The sequence below is a fragment of the Ailuropoda melanoleuca genome, chromosome 1 (assembly GCF_002007445.2).
Source record: "Ailuropoda melanoleuca isolate Jingjing chromosome 1, ASM200744v2, whole genome shotgun sequence".
NCBI lineage: Eukaryota > Metazoa > Chordata > Mammalia > Carnivora > Ursidae > Ailuropoda > Ailuropoda melanoleuca.
In genome coordinates this window covers 148,025,061-148,048,605 of record NC_048218.1, presented here as the reverse complement: position 1 = coordinate 148,048,605, position 23,545 = coordinate 148,025,061, and the positions used below count along the sequence as shown (strand labels likewise).

General features: G+C 34.7%; 1 protein-coding gene across 1 annotated transcript in view; it reads right to left on the bottom strand.

Annotated features, from left to right (window-relative positions):
• GLCCI1 (glucocorticoid induced 1) overlaps positions 1-23,545 on the bottom strand; it is a 119,894-nt gene that overhangs the window by 59,853 nt on the left and 36,496 nt on the right. The window contains exon 3 of the mRNA XM_034642946.1: positions 9,623-9,774. Within this exon, the coding sequence (XP_034498837.1) occupies positions 9,623-9,774 (152 nt within the window). The remainder of the gene's footprint in view (positions 1-9,622; positions 9,775-23,545) is intronic.

Sequence of the window (23,545 nt, the reverse complement as noted above, 5' to 3'; positions counted from 1 at the left end):
ATAGATAATAGCGCAAAGCTAATTATTTCCAGCAATAAGCAAGATTTATCAGAACAAAAAGACAAAAGACAAAAACGAGCTAAGAAATAAAAGACATGGGAAAGAGGTGGGAGAAAGGAGGAAGAAATTTCCTTTCGAAGTTCCCCTTTCTAGCTGTGAATTTACAGTGCCACGGCCACTATCCAAACATGCACCTATCTTTCCCTCTCTCTGGTGGTAAATGCAAATAATAACAGCAATTATTTATTGACACTTAATGTGTTGGTCCCTATTCCTAGCATTTCAAATACACTGACTCAATTTAACCCTTATGATAACCCTATGAGGTACAATATCCCAGATGAGAAAAGTGAAACACAGAGGTAAAGTAATTTGTCCAGAATTACAAAGCTGGAAAATGCTGGAGCCAAGATTCAAAACCAGTTTGATTCCAGAATCAGAGCTCTTGACCAATGGAAGAATAAATAAATAAATAAATAAATAAATAAATAAAACAGAATTTTCAATACTAATTTATATTATGAAAAGGTTACATTCAGGGTAAAAATATTAATCAAGATACAGAATATTCTATAATAATAAACAATACCAACCAGAAGGAAGCTATAATGGACATAAATCTTCATACATCTATATTATTAAGCAATGACCACTGGAAACATATATCAACAGAAATTTTAATTCAATAACTGCCAGCTTATGATGGAACAAAGAGACATAAAGGGGCTATACGGAAACTGAATAACATAATTAATAAGGCTGAATTAATATGTAATGAATTCTGTATCTAAAAGTAAAGACTATGCCTTGTTTTCAAATACCCACAGAGCATTAAGAAAAAAACCAATCTTATATTAGGCCACAAAGAAAATTTCACTGGATATTCCACAGATATATAATTCTATTTTCTAAATACAGTAAAGCTAGAAATTAAATTTTTACTCAGGTAAGTAACCATTTAGAAATTGAAAACAAAACAGAAAGCTCTCATATACTGAACAGCATATCAAAACTGAAACTACACAGTATCTTGCAAATATAAATAATGGAAACATTAGATACTAGCCAAAGCTGAGCTCAGAGGATAAATCTTGGCATAAACCACCTATATTACTGAACAAGAACTATCACAAATACAAAAATTATGCATTTATCTCTAGAATTGAGAAAAAATATATACACTCCAGGGAGGCAGAAGAAAGGCAATGATAGAGCAAAGTCAGACAGCAATGAACTAGAAAAAAGAAAAACAGGAAAACAAATTTCAACACCTTAAATTTTTAAAAAATACGATATAACCTAATAAATTTAATCACTCAAAATAAAGATATGCAATATTATAAGTGAGAAAAATAACTACAGATACAAGAAATTAAAAGAATTATACAAGAATATTTTGTGGAACTATGCAAATATACTTGAAAAGCTGGATGAAATGGATTATATTCAAATGAAAATATTGAACAAAAGAAACAGAAACTAAAAGAAAACAAGAGCCAAAGGGGTGCCCAGGTGGCACAATTGGTTAAGCGTCCAACTCTTGGTTTCCACTCAGGTCATGATCTCAGAGTCCTGAGATTGAGCCCCGTGTCGGGCTCCATCAGTATCTGCTCTCAGTGAGGAGTCGGCTTACGACTCATTCTCCCTCTCCCTCTGCCCCTGCCCCTCCTCCCTGTGTGTGTGCACTCTCTCTCTCTCTCAAATAAATAAAAATAAAATCTTAGGGAAAAAAAAAAAGAAACCAAGAGCCATGGAAAAAATTGAGATTTTACTAAAGAATTACAATCTGAAAATATACCATCTAGTTAGTTCTAGACTAGTTCTAACTAGTCTAGTTAGCTTCATAGGTAAAATTTTTTCAGACTTAAGTAACAGATCATTAGGATGATATTTTCACCAATGTCAGAGCACCAAGGAAGGAAATCTTGCAAAATCTTTTTATGAAGCAAGTATAACACTAATCTAAGGATTACATTATGAAAAAGAAAAGAGTTCAGACCTCATTTCTGAATTCTGAAACAAGTATAAATATTAACAAACACTTCATTTGCCCACTGTATATTTTAAAAAAGGACTTCATAAATAGCATTTATTCCACAAATGTAGTCATGACCAATTATTAAGTAATCTATTAAAGAAATTCACCATCTTACAGATTATGAGTCAAAACAACATATTCATTTCAATGATGAAATATTTCACATGTAAAAAATCACTTCCCATTTAAGAAGAAAAACAATTAGTAATGCTTGACACTACTCCTATCAGAGTGAATGACTGACATATAGCATTATATTCAGGTGTAAAACATGATTCAATATTTGTATATGTTGTGAAATGATCATCACGATAAGCCTGGCTAACACCATCACTACTCATAGTTATGGAAACTTTTTCTGGTAATGAGAACTTTTAAGATTTTCTTTCTTGGCAACTTTCAAATATGCAATACAGGATTAGTAACTATAGGTGCCATGCTGTACATTACATCGCCTAGACAAATTATTTATTTTATAAATAACTTTATTTTCACCCATTTCGCCCACCTCCCCCAACTCCCAGCAACCATCAATCTGTTCTTTATATCTGTGAGCTTTTTTTTTAAGATTCCACATATAAGTGAGATCATATTTGATCATGTTGTCTTTGCCTTTGATTTATTTCACTTAAGTATAATGTTCTCAAGGTCCATTCATGTTGCTGCAAATGACAAGATTTCATTCTTTTTATGGCTGAATAATATTCCATTGTATACATACAGCACAGCTTCTTTATCTGTTGATGATCATTTAGATTGCTTCCACACCTTGGCTACTGTAAATGATATTCCAATGAACGTGGGGGTGCATGTACGTTTTCGGGTTAGTGTTTTTGTCTTCTTTGGATAAATACCCAGAAGTAGAATTGCTGGATCATGGGCAGTTCTATTTTTAATTTATTGAGGAAACTTCATACTATTTTCCATAGTGGCTGTACCAATTTATATTCCCACCAACAATGCATAAGTGTTTCCCTTTTTGCACATCCTGGCCAACATTTATTATCTCTGATCTTTTTCATAACAGTTGTTCTGACAGGTGTGAGGTGGTATATCTCACTGTAGTTTTGATTGCATTTCCCTGATCATTAGTGATGCTGAGCATCTTTTCACATTCCTTCTGGTCATCTAAATGTCTTCTTTGGAAAAACGTGTATTCAGATCTTCTATCCATTTTTTTTCTAAGATTTTATTTATTTATTCAACAGAGATAGAGATAGCCAGCGAGAGAGGGAACACAAGCAGGGGGAGTGGGAGAGGAAGAAGCAGGCTCACAGCAGAGAAGCCTGATGTGGGGCTCGATCCCAGAATGCTGGGATCATGCCCTGAGCCGAAGGCAGACGCTTAACCGCTGTGCCACCCAGGTGCCACTTCTATCCATTTTTTTAACTGCATCGTTTGTTCTTCTGTCATTGAATTATAACAGTTCTTTGCTATTTTGGATATAATTTGTAAATATTTTCTCCTGTTCAGTAGGATGCCTTTTCATTTTGTTTATGGTTTCCTTTGCAATGCAGAAGCTTTTTAGTCTGATGTAGTCCCACTTGTTTATTTTTGCCTTTGTTGCCTTTACTTTTAATTTCAAATCCAAAAAATCATCACCAAGACCTATGTCAAGGAGCTGTGTTTTCTTCTAGAATTTTTTTATGATTTCAGGTCTTACACTCAAGTCATTAGTCCATCTGAGTTAAATTTTGTGTATAATATGTGATAGTGGTCCAGTTTTCCCAACATCATTTCTTGAGGAGACTTGTCCTTTCCCCATTGTATATTCTTTCCTCCTTTGTGACAAATTGATGATATATGCATGGGTTTATTTCTGGGCTCTCTGTTCTATTCCATTGATCTATGTATCTGTTTTTACACCAGTACCACATTGTTTTAATTATAATAGCATTGTAATATAGTAAGAAATAAGGAATTATGATGTCTCCAGCTTTGTTCTTTCTCAAGATGCTTTAGCTATTCAGACCTTATTCAGGGTCTTTTGTGGTTCAATATAAATTTTAGGACTGTTTGTTCTATTTCTGTGAAAAATGCCACCAGAATTTTGACAGGGATTGCACTCAATCTGTAGACTGCTTTAGGTAATATGAACATTTTAACAATATTAATTCTTCCAATCAGTAAGCATGGAACAGCTATTTATCTGTGTCTTCTTCAATATCTTTAGTCAATGTCTTATATAGTTCAGTGTACAGGTCTTTCACCTCCTTGGTTAGATTATTTCCTACATATTTTATTCTCTTGATGCAATTGTAAGTGGGATTTTTAAAATATGTCTTTCTGATACGTTATTAGCATAGCAAAACACAACAAATTTCTGTATATTGCTCTTGTATCCTGCAACTTCATATTGAATTCATTTATTAGTTTTATCAGTCTTTTGGAGTTTTCAGGGTCTTCCATATATAGCATCATGGTATCTGCGAATAGTGACAGTGTTACTTCTTCCTTTCCAATTTGGAAGCCTTTTATTTCTTTTTCTTGCCTAACTGCTCTGCTGAGTAAAAGTGGCAAGAGTAGGCACCCTTATTTTGTTCCTGATGTTAAAGAAAAACCTTTCAGCTTTTCACCATTGAGTATGATGTTAGCTACAGGATTGTCACAGATGGCCTTCATTGTTTTGAGATACATTCTCTCTATACTTATTTTTTTGAAAAAACCCTTTTTTTTAATCACAAGTGAATGTTGAATTCTGTCCAATGTTTTTTCTGCATCTACTGAGAAGATTAAATAATTTTTATCCCTCATTTTGTTAATGTGTTGTATCACACTGAACAATTTGCAGGTGTCAAAACATCCTTGCATCTCTGGAATAAATCCCACTAATCATGGTGTATATGATCCTTTTAATGTATTGTTGAATTAGGTTTGCTAATATTTTGTTGAGGTTTTTTGCATCTAAATTCATCAGGGATGTTGGACTATAATTTTCTTTGAGGTGTCCCTGTCTGGTTTTGGTGCACCAGCTTTTTAAAGCTTCTTCCCATTGTAAGTCTCATGGCCAAACTTAAAGTGGGCAGAGAAGTAAAATCCTACCATGTGCCATAAGAGAGAATGTATATATTTGTGAAAAGCCCTCATCGCTACTATCCCTGGGAATTCAGAAAAAACACTTTTTATTATTGCTCTAAACTATTTTTACTGTTTGACCACTTTATAGAAACCATATGCATTACTTTCTCATTTAAAAACATACTCACATTCAGAATTTTAAATCTGTCCAGAGAAGAAGCTTTAGAATATGTGATGAAAACTGAGAAAATACTACTATCTGATTACTGTAACCTTAATTGCAAGTTCAATTTCAAGAGTTGGCAATAATTTTTTTGCTTAAAAAAAGGTTGTATTTGCAAGGCTAATGTATTAATGTAATATTAAATTACACAAATGGGTTTTTAGTTTTTATTTATATTAAGCTACAAAAATTATTCTAATAAGCTGGCAATGATCTATGTCTTCATTGGCCTTAAACATGTGAAGCTATCTCTTTTAGTCCTCAAAATAAATGCATGATTCTGCAAATTGGGTATTGCTGACTTCAATTTATAGAAAAGGAAAGTGAAGTTTGGACCACATGATAGTTAATTCCGTGGGCCATGATTATTTTCCCAACATACTAATTAAAAAACTGCAAACATACCAGTTTACTGAAAAAAACTGCTTAGTGAGCACTCATAAAGTCAACAGATTCTATATGTAACACTTTGCTTTATCTGCTTCATCATATATCTACCTATCCATCAATTGATCTTATTTTTGATTTATTTCAAAGTAAGCTGCAGACAGCAGTATACTTCACCCCTAAACATCTGATTAGAGTTCAATATTTGTTTACTGCTCTGTTTTTAAAATTAAGTTATATAGTAAAATGCACAAGTGTATACTTGTATACGTTCTGACAAATACCTTCACCCATATAACCAAAACCTCTATCAAGATATAAAAAACTTCCAGTATTCCAGAAGGTTCTCTCATATTGGGCCTTGATTTGAACACATGATCCATCTCCAAAGTCCAGTGTTTTTCACAACACTATGCTACTTCTCTCTAAAAGGCCCAATGTATATTAAACATTAAGAATTTTATTCCTAGCCGAGATGCCCTTCAACAGATGACTGGATTAAGAAGCTGTGGTCCATATATACAATGGAATATTACTCAGCTATCAGAAAGAACGAATTCTCAACATTTGCTGCAACATGGACGGCACTGGAGGAGATAATGCTAAGTGAAATAAGTCAAGCAGAGAAAGACAATTATCATATGATTTCTCTCATCTATGGAACATAAGAACTAGGATGATCGGTAGGGGAAGAAAGGGATAAAGAAAGGGGGGGTAATCAGAAGGGGGAATGAAGCATGAGAGACTATGGACTATGAGAAGCAAACTGAAGACTTCAGAGGGGAGGGGGTGGGGGAATGGGATAGACTGGTGATGGGTAGTAAGGAGGGCACGTATTGCATGGTGCACTGGGTGTTATACGCAACTAATAGCATCGAACTTTGCATCGGAATCCGGGGATGTACTGTATGGTGACTAACATAATATAATAATAAAATTAAAAAATATATTTTATATATTGTAAAAAAAAAAAGAATTTTATACCTAGCCCTCAATAATTAAAGTAGTTGAAATATGGAAATATGGAAGAAAGAAAATACTAGAGACACCCTCCACCAAAACCAGACAGCCTTGATATTTAATATCTGTAGTAAGCAGACTGTACCACGTTCCCTCCACTGACTTCCCCTAAATAAAGAAAAACTTCTACTTGCCTCCCTAAGAGTTCAAGAGTTAATCCAAGAAGAATGGATGTGACAAGTAAAAATAAAATTCATATGTTCATCTCTTGTATCTTTAATTAAACCAACAGAGGCTTGGGGGCAAGACCATTTCTTATGTTTAAGTACCATATGCTTTAGTGGTTACTATGAGAGGCAGTGGGGAGTTGGATAAAAAGCAAAAGCTTTGGAATCAGCCAAATCTGGGTTCAAATCTCTTCATTTATTAGCTATATGAACAAAAAATTACTTAACTTTTCCATGTCTCAGTATCTCATTGGTAAAATGAGGCCTATGTTTTACCTTCCTTTCAATGTCCTTTCTTGAATTAATGATCTACATGGAGATCCAGACAGACCTCTGCCCTGGACCTCAAGTTTTAGGGGGAACTGTTCTGGCCCTCTTCTAGTCACACCCCTCCTCACAGGTGAGAGATCATGGGTCCAAAAGAACATACACACCATGAGCCCACACTTCTGCCACAGCCTAGGCCCTGGGTAATTTAGACCCAGGAATTCCTTGCCTAAACAGAGTAGCATCACTTCCAGGTTCTGAAAGAACCTATTCCCTGGGTCTCACTTGCTGAAGGAATATGAATGAAGCATGGATGTGAGTATTAGGAGGTTGAAACACCCCTCAGAGAAGAGAATGGTGTGGGGGATAGGAAGAGATACGGATTTAGGCTTAGAAGGCAGGATGGGTTCAACGCATGCAGACACATTCTGGCATTAAGTTTGAAGAATCCAACTTCTTAGTTCAAACCTGAAGTTCAAGGTCCATATGAAGGTTTATTTGTCAAAGTGGGAGGACAAAATATATTTTATGTAATGGTTTTTTAATTTAACTTATACATACATGGTATATGGGTCTTCATTCATATTTGTTACAAATGAGCCTATCTGTATCTACTACTAATCAGTACTGACATATTCATTTTCAAATATTGTCATATTTAGTCATGTAACATTATCATGAGTTAGGTTTCACTAACCCCGTCGTCCAGATAAAGAAACAGACAAGCTTAAGATACCCTTTTTTCTATCTCTATATCGCTCTCTTCTTAACTCTCGAATATCTGAGTTTTCTCCTCTATAATATCATCAATATTACTCTCTCCAAGATAATGTGCTTGGAATTCCTAACTTTAGCCCTGATTCTCCATGATCTCTCTAGCACCCGATAGTGTTAACAATTCTTCCTTAGAACATCTGTCCCTGCGTCTAAGGGTAGATTATTTCAGTTCTTTGCTTGGCTTTTGCTCTTTTTCTGGCTCTTCTCTTTCTGAATAGCGTCTGCATAAAGTACATGTTCAATAAAAAGTAGACTTTTTTAAAATCTAAAAAGAAGAGCTTTTACCTGAAGTATAGTGCCAGTCACTCTACTAGGTGATACACACAGGCACAGTATTCCATTTATCCTAACATAAAAATTGAAGCTCAGAATAACTGACAAACTAACTTGTGTTAGAAGCCTGGCTGCAACACTTTCTAGCTTTATGATCCTGAGTTTCTGCTTCCCCATTCGTGTCATCTTATAACACTCTTTTGAGAATTAAATGAAACTCAGGATATAAAACACACAGCACATGATCCATAGTCAGTAAATGTTAACCCCCTCCCTCCTCTTCCTGTTGCTTCCAAGTGCATTATGTGCACACATTAGTTTTCTCTCTTCCCTCTGTGCATTTCCAAAGACTAAGTCCTTAGTCTCTTGACCTTTCTTTATGTTCCATGTCTACAATTTATCACGCTTGTGAACCCAACTCCTCCAGAAAGGTGGTCCTGAATTATCTGTGTCCAATTCTAAGTGGCCAGGCCTACATCTCTAAGTTTTGCTAGTTATGTCTACTCGAGAATCCCACTGCCTACAAAACTGATCCTTTTCCTCACAAAATGAAGAGTGGAAAGCAAAAGACCGGGGGTAGCATAAAATATTACAAAGACAAAATTGATAGGATCAATGATAAAGAAGCTAATTTCATGGTTTCAAGCTTATCTGAGAAAACTACAAAAATTGAGAAGATTCTCATAAATCACGTCCAAAATTTTCTCCCTTTTTTCTTCAGACACGAAGCTCTAATCCTTCCACTTCCCCAACCCATGAAGCTCAAAATTGTCTCGTACCTTTGGATTCTCTCACATTTAAGTGCTCTATTCATCAAACATCTAATTATATACTATCTTCTATTACTGATTTTCATAAATTTAGATCTTATCTTCCTAATTATTCTGGAAGTTAAAGCCAACAACCATCTCTTATATTTTTAGTATTCTTCATAATACCGATTGACTACTATTATGAAGATACGGTCAAGAACTCAGAAATCATAAATTAGGGTGTTTCAGATTTTTCCCTGACTTGAAGGAAAAGCTTCTCAAATCAAAAAGGTTGGGGAACCTTCCACATGTAGAAAAAGTGTGACAAACCATGTGTTAATACTTTATAAATTCTTTCCAAGAACCGTGCAAACTTTTCTCCAAAAATTATTTATATTTTCTCATATAGATACTAGTTATTAATTTCTGTTAAGCAATTCTTAAAACTATGTCTCACAAACTGTGTAATATAGACTTATGTGCTGTTTATTAAATTTTAAATAATTTAAAAACTTTTAAAACCCAAATGACAAAAAAAAAAAAAACAGTCTAAAGTTTATGAAAAGAAATGGCTTCCTTCTTTGGTTGAATATATTATATTTCAAATTTGGAAAAATTTGATGAAATTACATTTTGTTTAATGTGATTAAAACAGAAGAACTGCAGGGTAATAAAATTGATTTTGATTTGCTCATTTTACCTGAGTAGCTTTATCTTTCATGCATGAAGGGTAATGAACATGAGGATCCCGTGGCCACTGTCCTGTGAGATAAGGTCCTGTTATCGTATCCAAAGAAGAGGTTCGCCTTATTGTACTAGAGGTTCGAACTTGCTGAGATTTTGGCCTGTCCACTATAAAAAGTGAAAAAAAATTAGATTAGTCACTGACAAATTTACGTAAAATTTAAAATTATTTCAACTTTATAGCTTATAGAGAATGTCACCCTGTCGATTTCCCCTACAATATGTATTTACCCTAATAACTCTCTTATATGACCTGCAATTTGCAGACCCTCTCTGAAGGAAAATACATTCACATACTAAATCTTGCATATACTTCCAGGGCTGTCACAGACGCTCTGAAGCCCACCCATTTTAGAGACCTATTTTAAATCTACCGATCATCTTCACTGCCATTACTTTAATTAAGACTCTATCATGTCGCACCTGGACTGCCAGTTTCCTAACTGCCATCTCTGCATCCATCTCAATTAAATCTTACACAGGGCTACCTTTCAACACCACTAAAAAAAAATTTCCATGGTTAATCACTCTTTAATTTAAAGCTTTTATGCTCCCATAGACCTCAGTGTTTGATGTCTTGCTACTCCTCCAAACATCTATGCTAACTACAAAGTGCCAAATGAACCAACTGCAGTTTCCCAAATGTAAAACACTCCCTTCCCTGCCTCTATACATTTTATTATTTACTGTGCCTAGAACACTCTCCTTCTTTGTTCACTTGATAAACTCATCTCCCAGACCAGCTCAGGTGTCACACCAACTCTGTGAAACCTTTCCCAGTGCTTTTCTTTCTCCATCTCTACCCTTGGTTTAAGATAGATGTGCCCCGCTCTGCTTGCATGGAACCGTAAGTTTGTCTTTCTCCCCAACCAGAACATAAGTTTAGTCTCTAGTCTCTACACACTGAAAAGGAGTCAATGCTCAATATGTATTTGATCAATTTACTCATGGCTACACAAAAATAATGTGTATAAAGAACTCTATATTTTAATTCAATTTCCTCATTTATATATGAAGAATCTGAAGCCCAAAGGGGTAAAACAGAATTGTCCAATGAAAGAGAACTGCTAACAGGAGACAGAGGTAAAAAGGAAGCAAGATCTCCAGACATTCTTTACCATCCAATCAATCTACTATAACAATCTCTACTTCTCTCCATTTGGGTACCATAGGTACCTCTGTTGAAAATTAAAATGATCATAACAAACTCCATAGTTTCTTTACAAAGAAATTATAGAGGGTTTTTCATATACACATCCCCAATAATTTACCACTGATATGCTTTCTATAATAAAATCCCTTTAATTATAAGCTCCAAGGCCCAGAGTCTTATTCAGGGTTATATCTCACATTGAACTAAAATGCCTGGCACATTCAGTCAAGAAACATTTTTTATTGAACACTGTCCTTTAAATATCTTCCTAAACCAGAATACATAAGTAGTTTATCAGACAACAAAACACAGCATATTTCGATGTTATCATATTATTTACATATCTTAAAACTGCAGTTTTGATTTCTTCAACCCAAGAGTATTATAGAAGATATGAAAATTACAAATTTTCTCCCTATCTTTATTACTTAGCTCTAATTTCATTTCACTGTGGGCAGAGAATCTAGGATGACCTATTTCTATCTACTCTTTACAACTACCTGAATTTACTTTGTGACCAAAAACATGGTCAATTTTTATAAACATTTCATGAGTTACGGAGAAGATATATTTTCTGTTTTCAGAATATACAGCCCTTTATTTGTCTTGTACATCAACTGAAATAAAAATATAGAATACAGGAATAATATAATTACCAGCTGGATGTCACAGATTTAGAGAAGAACTCTCAAATTTCTAAACTACTATTGAAAACTAATAATTCTTTCTTGCAATTTATTTATTTGAGAGACAGAGAGACAGAGACAGAGAGAAAGCAAAGCACGAGCACAGGGGGAAGGAACAGACAGAGAGGGACAAGCAGATTCCATGCTGAGCATGGAGCCCGACAAGGGGCTTGATCCCAGGACCCTGAGATCATGACCTGAACCAAAATCAAGAGTCAGACACTCAACCAACTGAGCCACCCACACACCCCTCTTTCTTGCAATTTTTAATCATTTATATTTTAGTTCTGTGTAATTTGACACATACTGATCCATGATGTCTTCATGGTTTGCATAGCTCACCATTATAATCTATTTCATTTATCACTTTTTAAACTCTTTCAAATTAAACATTCTGACTCCCTTTTGCTTTCTATTATAATTTGCCTGGTATGCCTATTCTTTAATTTTCAATTTCTTTTAATCATTCTGTTTATCTGTGTCTCTTGTATACGGTATATAACTAGGCTTTTTGAAAAAAACTTTGTAGTATGCCTTCTTGTAGAAGGTAAATTTATCCCACTTACGTTATTGCTATAATAAATTTAACTTGTCATGTAACTTTTTCTTTTTATTCGTAATGCTGCCTTGCTTTCTTGCCCACTATTTCACTGTTTTTTTCTTCACTCTTCTTATCATAGCTAATATCTACGTAGACTGTTTTCAGTAGTAGAAGTTATTTCTACTAATTTTTTCAAGTATTTTTTTCTGGCTATAAAAGCAATGCCCACAAATATTAGCAACTCTGGGAAACATGTTTCTCATAATCTAATTTATAATAATTTATTTAAAATTTTTAGAAGTTACCTAAAGTTCCCTCCACCAGGAGGACACAAAAGACAAAAACAGATTATCCCTTAAAACAAAGAGCCAACATTTACAGCAGTACATTACTAAATAAAAAAATGCCCTACATAAAGGTCGGCTATAACCGTGAAAAGATGAACCATTACATGTGAAAAACCTGTGCCTAAACTCAAATTGTTCCAAACTATTAAAATATTGCATGTACTCTACTTATAGCTATTCAAACTCCTCCTAACTTGGAAAACAAACTATAGGAGTCATATTTATGTTTTATGATGAAGAATCTATATAAATAGGTCCCTTCATCTATATATTTTAATTTATATTTAGTAACTCTTATTTATTTTATCACTGGACCTTTGCCTATCACTCTCAAAAGGTCACATGTTCTCCTATAAGAATCCATTCTCTATGATTAGCTACTTTGTCAGAACTGAGGTCTTCAAGCCATTTTGACTAAGTACTCCATTGGTAAATAGGTAAGCATGTAGCAAAATGTATAGTTATTTATAAATGTAGTATGTACCATATTATTAATATGCTAAATATTATAAAACAGACAAAATAAACATATGATATGGAATAAAAAATTAAAATATACATGTATTAAAAAATAGAAGTTATGATGTTTTCTCCCTGTATTTCAATAGATGGCCTCACTCATTTCAATGGACCTGAAACTGTGTGCTAGACTCAATGGATAGATTGGCCACTTAGCTCTGTCTAATTTCATGACATTACCCTACTGCTTAATTGTGTTAAGAATGTGTAGACAAGCACCAGACATTACCAACACCAAAACAAATAAAAAGGTCTGCCTTAAAAAGAAAAAAATAAGGGCAACACAGTATCCATATCTTGTTACAAAATTCACTCTACCAGTCATCATTTTTTTAAAGAAATTAAAGTATATGAGGGAAGTATTCTTGAAAGGTCCTATTTCAAACATATTCTTTAAAAAAACAAAGATTCTCACCAATGCTCACAACCAGGACTATTTCAAAGACAGGGTATTATTAATTTCCAAATTACTTGAAGTGTAAAAATTCAGACTAGGTTTGAAAATTGGCAAGGATAGTACTCTTCCTGGATATGATTAGTCATAATAACCCCATCTATCAAATATCACTAAAGCCTTAGATTTAACAAAAGTTTAAGATAAACAATGCAATTCTATTTCAACAAGATGACCTATTACTATTATCCAAACTATCATGGCAATGAGTTAGTCTTTAACTGCCTCGACATCTAAGCCCTGATTCTTACAACTTTTTATGTATTTATTTCATGGTATCATTGCCTACCAATTCAAGTTTTACAATGTAGTGCAATAAGGAAAATCAACACTGGTTTTCCATTATTTATATATTCAACACAATAAATTGTTTATTTCATGATTACAGTTGTGATTAGAATATGTGTTTAGTTTTGAATTGGGTAATCACAATATTTCTCTACTAATTATTACAAAATTACCTCAATTCAAGTTAGATCAAACAAGAGGACACCTTATGAGCTAGAAACAAGCATTATTATAGACAATCTTTGAATTAATTTACAGCAGCTTGAATAACTTAATAGAATTGCTAAAATATTCAATTATACTTATGTAAAGTATGAGAGAAAATCAATTAAATAAATACTTATTATCATTACTTAAGGTAAACAGGCATCAAGAAAATAGTACCTTCGTAAGTGGTGAAACCAGGTAATCATTATGACTAAAGAAAACTTGCTAAGCGTCTACCATATGGAAAGTACTGTTACATGCACCAAGGGAAATTACAAAACAAGTTTCAGACTTTCTTCAAGGAGTTTAGGTACTGGTTGGGGGAGATATGTTACATATAATTAAACTATAATATAAAGCAGTATATGTATGGCAAATGCACATCAATGAAGATTAGGAAGGCAAACAAGCAGATTACTCAGCAGATAGCAAGAATGATGCTCTCCAATTACACCAAAGGAATAGCAAGAGTCTTTGCCATGCTCCTTAGCAGTCCTGTTGCTAATACCCATACTTAAATACTTGAAGATAAAATACAGAATAACTAACTTCAGCAAAAAAATATGATAGGAAAAAAAATCACATCTATTTCCAGTACTATCATCCTTATATTAGAACCGGAAAATGACTGTTGATAGCAACAATATGTAAAAAGTCTTCCTCCTTACATTCATCTAAAGGTTGCGCTTTCCTGCCCTTCTTCGCCTCCCTGAACAGAAAGCCACATGGCAACAGCAGTTGCTAGGCCTGGGGCTCCTCGGTGTACCTACTGAGGACTGTACAAAATAATTCTGCTCTCTAACAACCAATTGGAAATTCAACTTTAAAGTAATAATAATCAAATAGGTTTAAAGGCAAGAAGCTATATATTGGGTAATCCTGAATTTGAATAGCAGACTAAGCATTGTTCAAAACATAGCATGCTTAATATCTACCTGCCAGAGCAATGTAACATGATGTTAAATTAACTAATTTGTTCCCAACAATTTTTACTTTAGTGGCGATGCCTGAGGATTGGCTGGTTTGTGAGTTTGGAAATCTCATGCCTTAAGAACCTAATCTGCAGTGGAAAACAAAGTAAAACTTTCACAAGTTAAAAAAAAAAGTTACTGAATATTGGAAACTTAAAGAACTTTAGCTACAGAATAATATGAAACAAGCCACCACATCTTCCAAACTAACTTTACTAAGTGGCAAAGATGATACAATATTTTTGAGTGCCATAATGTAACCACACAGAATGTAAACCAACACACAGAATAAAAAAGTGCTCATATTCTTTCTTGGGCTATGAACACACTCTAACCTTTTCATACTACATTCAATCTACATAAGAAAGTAAAAATTGTCAATCCTCTGTGTTTAACTTTCAATTAATGATTATTAGCCAAAGCTTTCCATTTACACTTTTTACACAAAACATATCTAAACTTAAAGCATTTCAATAACTATTTAAAACTTTTTGAAAAAGAGCTATTATTACTCCTTCAACCACTGTGTGACTATAATTCCATGAAACTTAGCCCTTATAATACCATGAATTAACTGCTTCTTACTTTATTCAAAATCCATCATTGATTACAATTGTAAAGAATCTTCAAACCATGCAATGAAGCAAAATGCTTAAGACAACTAAGTACTAACCCAATTTTTCCAGTTGTTTGTATCACAGAACTCATAGCGAGTTTTTAAAATGTCACATTAACAGTGCTAGCCAATAGTATCAAAACATACATATATAATGATATTTTGTCTTAAATTTAAGCTTCTGAAGTGTGTAAAATCTTTTTATCATTTAACAGTTATCATAGTAAAACTGTGTTTATCACTTAACTTTGTTAACATTCAAAATGAAAACAGTCATTAAGTCCCATTATGGATGTGTGTGTGTATGTACATGCCTTAAATTACCTAGTATTGATTAGAACAATGTCAAAAAATGCTTTAAAAAATTGGCAATGCTTTTCAGCCACTACGTTAACACCTGGGCCTGTCTGAGAAGTAAAAGAAGCAGCTTTTTAGTATTTCATCTAGAAATGAGATCTTGGAAGATCCTAGAATATAAAGACATTAAGACCCTCAGGCAATTCAATGGTGGACTAAGCAATGGAACTCAAGGATGGGATCCTATGTGGCTTTCTGTATAAGGAGCACCACGGAGCTTGTTAAAAATTCACAGAGCTTGTTAAAAATTCAAGTTACCGGGCCATACTCCCAGAGATTCTAATCAAGAAGTTATAGGGTGGAACCGGGTATCAACCTAGTTTTTTAAACCAAACCAGACTGAATCAGATGCATCAAAAGGGATCCTAAAGCAATGCTTCTCAAAGTGTAAGACTTTTGTTAAATATGCTCATTTCTGTGCCCGATTTCTTATCAATCATGTGAGACTCTCTGGTAGTGGGATCAAGAAATCTGAATGTTTAGTAAGCATCTCAGGTGACTCTTAATGCTAATAAAAGCTTAAGAACCTATGTCTGAAGGATTGGTACTAGATCCTTTGGAATTGTAGGTGCTCAAAAATAAAATCTTTTTATGACAATAATTTACTCCCATTTAAAGGCACTGAAAGTTTGACTACATATACCTAAGGAAATATCTTACTGCAAAAATATCACCCAATTCTTTGAAATCTGCTCTCAGCAGCTAAACTTCTAGAATCTAATACTTTTTATTTTTATTTATTTTTTTTTAGAGAGAAAGAGTGGGTGCAAGTGGTGGGGTGGGGGAAAGGCAGAGGGGTGAGAGAAACTCAAGCAGGCCCCACGCCCAGCGTGGAGCCTGGGGCTCGATCTCACAACTCCGAGATCATGACCTGAGCTGAAATCAAAAGTCTGAGGCTTAAGCACCTGAGCCACCCAGGAGCCCCTAGAATCTAATAAATTTCAACACTCATCTCCTTCAAAAGGTCACTTTCTAAACTTAGTGCCAGCCATGACATAAGAACCTTCAAATTTTAATACAGAACACTCTAGGCAGGATGCTTAGGGACCAGAAAGATGAGATAACAAAGTTCAAGACAGCTTCTTTTGGACAGAGACCTTCCCACCCAAAGAGGGCATTTTGCATGCAAATAAAAGTTAAGTACAATAAAACCCACTTCCTGAAAAATATGAGGAAGTCTGAAAAAATATATTAAGTAGGTTCCCTTATAAAATGAAAGTGCCAGAGCAAAATTAAATCGAATATATAAGCAAAATGAAATTTAGATTTTAATAATTTGTTTAAAGCATTTAAGCCTGTTTATTAAACAACCTTTACCAGAAAATCAATGAGCTTTTCATGTTGTCTAACTTAACTCATCCATATTATAATTTCAATCTTCATCACTGAAATCAAAATAACGAATTAACTGAGCCAAGACTGAAGACAAGAAATTGCCTTTCTTCTGTTTGAAACAATACAGTTCCTAATCTAGTGGAGATCAAGAACAACCATAAACAAATACAGGTTGGAAATATTCCTCCTATTGGCTCACCGAAGTCAACCATAATTTGCTAAAGATCTATTTTGTTATCAAAGGTTTGCTTCAGTATTTCTGTAATCAGACCTCTTCTTTGAGAGCTACAGTTTTAAATTATTATCACTGTCAAAGAGTTTCTCCTTGACGAAACTTTAGTCAGGCTCCTCTGAACTCTTCTCAGCTCAGCCCTAACTTTTGGGCTTCCATCTTTACCTCTGCACTGTCCAGGTTTAAAAAGAATCCCCCACCCTCAATTTCTGATCACCCTGATACCTCATCAGGTTCCTCAACCTCCACCACCCCCCATGTGATATCTGATCACCCTGGCTTATCTTTAACAAAATCCTGTGAAGTCTGTTTAGCCAGAATCCCTCCTTACACCAATGTTTCCTTCCTCCATAGTAATTTCTCATTCACTAATACTCACCCTGCTCCTTGCCTAGAAATCCCCACTCATCCTTGTTGTATTCAGAGTTTGAGCCCAGTTTCTCTCCCCCACTCCAAAACTTCATTGTGGTGGTCCCTACACCTATCACAATAGTTTCTCTGAATGAAGTTTGCCTTGCCTTTCTTTAATAGGTCTCATAATTTTTTCTATAACATCACTAACATTGAGTAATTTTCTTCTTACCTGACAGTTATAATGATTTTTTTTAAAGATTTTATTTACTTATTTGACAGAGAGAGAGACAGTGAGAGAGAACACAAGCAGGAAAAGTGGGGGAAGGAGAAGCAGGCTCCCCACTAAGCAGGGAGCCTGATGTGGGGCTCGACCCCAGGACCCTGGGATTGTGACCTAAGCCGAAGGCAGACACTTAATGATTGAGCCACCCAGGTGTCCCAAGAATGATTTTCAAAATAAATTTGCTAAAAAAAATTTTTTTAACTGTATAACCAATAATTTAAAAATGTAGAAAGGAGACTAGTATACTTCTCTAGCCAATCTAACATACATTAATATTGGTCATCTAGAAGAATTATTACAAGATTCAGTTTTCCAAAATCAGTATAGTCCAGGCACTTTAGCCTTTATTAAGTCTTTCTTCCTTGACATATGAATATGAAAATACACTGGCCACATAAAATAAAATCATCAAAATTAAATGAACTTCAGGTAAGAGAAAGGAAGGACACGAGATCTGAATATGCTATCTGAAATCAAACTAAAGGGCAAAAATTGAAGCCCTCTTAGTGTGGGTAGATTCTGAAACACTAATCAACCAGACCTGGAATTTTGCCACAGAGGCAATCTAGAAAACGTGCAGAAATGACCATATGGCTGCCCTGCAGAAATCTGGAAAGGAACCAACCAAGAAGTTGACAAGAGAAACAAACATGCTTCTGACCAAATGAAGCCTGACACAGCCTAAGGTCTGTCAAGAAAAAAAATTTTTTAAAAAATGTAGTCACGCAGCCATTTATGAATGACTCTCTGGGTTATAGCTCACTCAATCAAATTTGTGTCAAATGGCACATAAGTTGAGATAAGACATTTGGAGAAAAACCTTCAGCTTGTTTTCAAAGGAAACCCAAGAGAGTATCTTTCTGAATCAAGGTTATAAAAAAAACCTCACTAAGAACACCATAAAGCCTGGTGACAAGCAGTGGAAGAATACACAACAAAGTAGGATGGAGCTCTGACATATGGACTACATCTACAGAGAAATTACATATATGGCAGATAAGATGATGAAGATGTTTTAGTTCATTTTTTTCTGGTGACAAAATAATAGTCCTTTAAAGAATCTTGGAGAAGTCATAATTAGAAGGCTCATAAGCTTATGAACTTCCAATGAATTCAATTCATAGATTCCAAACATCTAAATCCATTATGACTAATGGGCTCAGACATTAAAGAAATAATCACAAAGTATTAGAAACTATAAAAGAACCAAAATAAAATGGTCAAAGATGGAAAGTAATATTGTAATTGAAAGGAAAGCAAGTATTCTATAATCATAAGACAGAGTATTCCACAAAATTTTGTTTTAAAGAGCCAACTTCCAGTTAAAGCATTGGCAGAACTTGGAAAAAAAATTTTTTTGCATTATTAAAGATTTTATTTATTTACTTGTCAGAGAGAGAGAGAGCACAAGCAGGGGGAGCCTGAGAAGCAGGCTCCCCACTGAGCAAGGAACCCAATGCGGGGCTCAATCCCAGGACCCTGGATCATGACCTGAGCCGAAGGCAGACGCTTAATCAACTGAATCACCCAGAAGTCATAGCACTTGGAAAAATTTTAAACAAATGAGGTAGATTCACTACTCTATCCTAAATTAAAAAGAGAAACAAACAAGTCCCTCTTTAATACCTATCATCCATTTAACCCATTCTCCCACCCCCCTTCCCTCCAGTAATGCTTAGTTCGTTCTCTATAGTTGAGTCTTTTTTCTGGTTTGCCTCTTTTTTTTTTTTTCCTCCTTTTTGGATGAGCACTGGGTGTTGTATGTAAGTGATAAATCACTAAATTCTACACCTGAAACTGATATTACATTGTTTATTAACTGGAATTTAAATAAAAACTTGGATAATGAAAGGGAAAAAAAAGGAAAATATATGTTATAAAGTGAAAAAAAAAGGCTACAATATGGATCATATTTTGACCACAGTATAACAAACAATATTACTGATGAACCTTTGATTTTTAAAGTAGGAAATAACTTCCCCCAAATTGTGATCTATAACAAAGGCATTTTTCTTCAAAATTTACCTTTAAATGAGGGAAAAGGAAGAAAGTCACAAACAGAAAAAAAATCCATCCATCTAGAAGAGAATACTACTAGTATTCTTTTCAGCTACTTTTATTTGGAATATATGTCCATGAATACGGTAATTCTCTCTCTCTCACACACACCCTCTATATATATGTCCAGGAACAGTTTCACTTCATAATACTAACCTCTTATTTTTTATTTTAGCATTATGGAAGGTTTCTAATATATGTAGAATTTTCTGTCCATTAGGTAGAGCAATAAGTCCATATTTAATATTCAAGACAGTTCTTCATATAAAAGTTTTGTCAAAACATTCCAAAAGGAGAAAAGATGGTAGCAGAAGAGTTTAAAGCTCCCTGTGACAACAGAGCAAAGAACTAGCCAAACCAAAGACTCAGGGACAGCGTCTGCAACATAACAATGTCACAAAATAGCCCCGCAAAAACTCCAAATATAAGTTAATAGTGACAAAGATTCAGAAATTATCCATCGTGTTTTCAGCATCTGTCTGAGAGGCAGCAGAGGGAAAGTATGTGGGCTTCTGAAGATCCTGAGAACAAAAGAACACCCATCACTAGAAGGTGCATGTAAAGGGCCAGTCTGAGAACAGCAGCCAAGACTGGGACAGTGTTCTACACAAGTGCAAGAGGACACCAACTGAAGAAAGTTTGAAGTACCAGAACTATAGGAGTAGTCTCAAACCTAACAAAAGTTGCTTCCAATACAGAGTCCAATACGAAAGAGAAATTACTGTGAGTCCAATCTACACTGAACATTACAGGGACAACACAAGCAAAGCAAAGGGAAAGCTGAGATAAACTTGGGGAAGGTAGTCAAAGGGAGTGATAACAGAAACCAGAGATTTTAAGTCATTTTGTAAGAACGAGAAGTGAGAATAGTAGAGTTCTGAAGCTAGAAAAGCTGTCCTGAATGAGGTATCCCTCTTAAAAGTACAGGAAAATTAATTTCACTTAAACTGTGAGCAAAAAAAAAAAAAAAAAAGCGCAAATTAATCCCACATAATTATACTAGGAGGGAAAATGGCACAAGGAAAAAATGATGGTCTATGGATAATGAAAGCATGCAAGAAAGACATGCCTATATAGGATGAAAATTGTAAACTAATAGTTCAAAACTAGCTAAAAATCTTTTGTTTTTTAATGATAGAAGCAATGAAAAATCTCAGAATTAGAAAAACTCAGAAGTGATGTGTTTGAGGGTAAGGAAGATATAAAAAGAGAGGTGACAAAACTCAGGAAAGACTTAGAAAATTTAAAAAATATTTATTTCAGGAATGAAGACTAAATTACAAAAAGCACGATGGGCAATACCTTAACAGAAATAGAAATAGAACATGGAGCACAAGACAAATTTTATAATTACAAAAAAATAAAGAGATCAAAAGATTTCAAGAGAAAATGATTAATATGTAACATAAGCAAGATGGTCCAACATGTTTAATAGGAGTCCCTGAAGGAAACCAAAGCAACTAAACAAAACAACTCAGTTGAGTGTCTGATTCTTTTGATTTCGGCTCAAATTATGATCCTAGGGTTGTGAGATGGAGCCCCATGTCAGGCTCTGCCGCCTCAACATGGAGTCGGCTTGAGATTCTCTCTCTCTCCCTCTCCCACTGCCCCTCCCCTCCTGTGCTCTCTCTCTCTCTCAAAAAAACCCCCAAAAAACAAACAACAAAAAAAGCTAAAAAACTCTAAAATAAAAGTATGCGTGTATGTATACACGTGTGTGTGTGTGTGTGTGTGTGTGTGTGTGTGTGTTTATTTATTTATCTGGAGAAAATTATCCAGAACAGCCTACATTGAACATATTTTAATAAAGCTAAAGTGACCTGCAAGTATTAAAGGCACAGATTAAAAACTATAGCTGAGTTCCTGCTACATAAAGTATGGAGAACTTGAGGAATATTGTTCCCATGAGTTTTTCCTGAAGAATCTACCAAAGACTAAGCTTCATACAACCAACAGCTTGGAAAGGAATTAACACAAAAACTGCTAGGAGGTATGCGCCATTCAGGTAGTAACTCTGAAAGAAGGGAGCAGCAGACTGCCTAATATTGCTCAGGCAAGTCTTCTATCACTACATGAAATATTGACCAGAGGAAGAGCTGAAATTCACATAGTTATCCTCTTAGCACATTTGAATCTAAGACTATAAATTTACAGAATAGCTGCAAACCAAATGTGAGTTATTCAATTCCTTCTAAAACCAGATACATATATTTTTTAAATTTTAATATTCTTCTAATATTTTGATTGTGTTGACTCTGAGAAAAATTGATGCTAGCCTTAGATAAGTACACTTTCTTCCTAGGTCGCTTGGTAACGAAATGAACTGTTGCCTAACTAACGTAGAGGGGAAACTACCTGAAATGGAGTATCCACAGTCACTCCATTGACAGGATTTTTGCCCATCCCCTCCCCCTAGAGTGGACAATCACAGAGTCAAGTTTTAAAGTGCATCTTATGGAAGCTGCAGCAAGAACCAGGAAGGGATCAATGGACAGGAGTTCCTTTTACAGGAAAAGGTAGAGTTTACCACGAGAAATGGAATGGTAGGGCAATGGACTGAGGGGTTTGGAGAGAGTCATGTGGACAAGACTGAATGGAAAGAAGCCTTGAAGAGGACCTTCTCCTTGCAAGGGGCTAAATCTAGAAGGGACAAAAATAACCAGGCTCTTTTCACACTACCCCGCCATCTACTGGGTATGTCATTAAAGAACAAAGAGTCTTAAAATAATTTTCAAGGCCGAGAAAGAACTGATTATGACTACTAACATTAAGGGATCAAGGTCTTATCATTACTAAAAAAGGAAAAATTATACCATGTAAAATGAGATCTTTAGAAATCTGCAAGACAACTGTAGTTCCTTGGATTCTGAAAAAGCTTCTGGAAAAAAAAAAAAAAACTATCGGCATTCTGACCCCTTATTTGAATTAAGAATGAATATGACACAAAAAGCACTGTAGTCTCCTAGACCATTAAATATTTCTTCTCATGATATCCACACTGAAAATTCGTAAGAATTCTAAATCCAAATATATTTTAGCATATAATTCATAAACAAAGGTAAGATTTAAGCACTTAAGTCTAAGCTATAAACACTTTGCTTACGTAATAATAACTACAGATTAGCTCATAATAGCATAATAACAGGTTAACTCCATGGTTAAACACAGAAATTAAGAGTAAAGGCCTAGAAAGAGAGTTAACTGCTTAGTCTCGATGAGATAGGACTGCCAGGAAAGCAAATTTACTGACGGTAGGCAAATGATAAATGGAAATCTGTACTGGAATATGTGTGGATATCACTGATCTGATTAATGAAAAAGAATCTAATAAATTAAACTTACTCTATGAGCTGTATTTTCTCTCATATTGAGTCCCCCAGTCCAGCAATGGTGAACATGTCATTGACTGGCAAATACACAACTAACTACACTTCTCTATAAGCCCAGAACCAATCGGCTGAACAGAATGAAGGCTTCA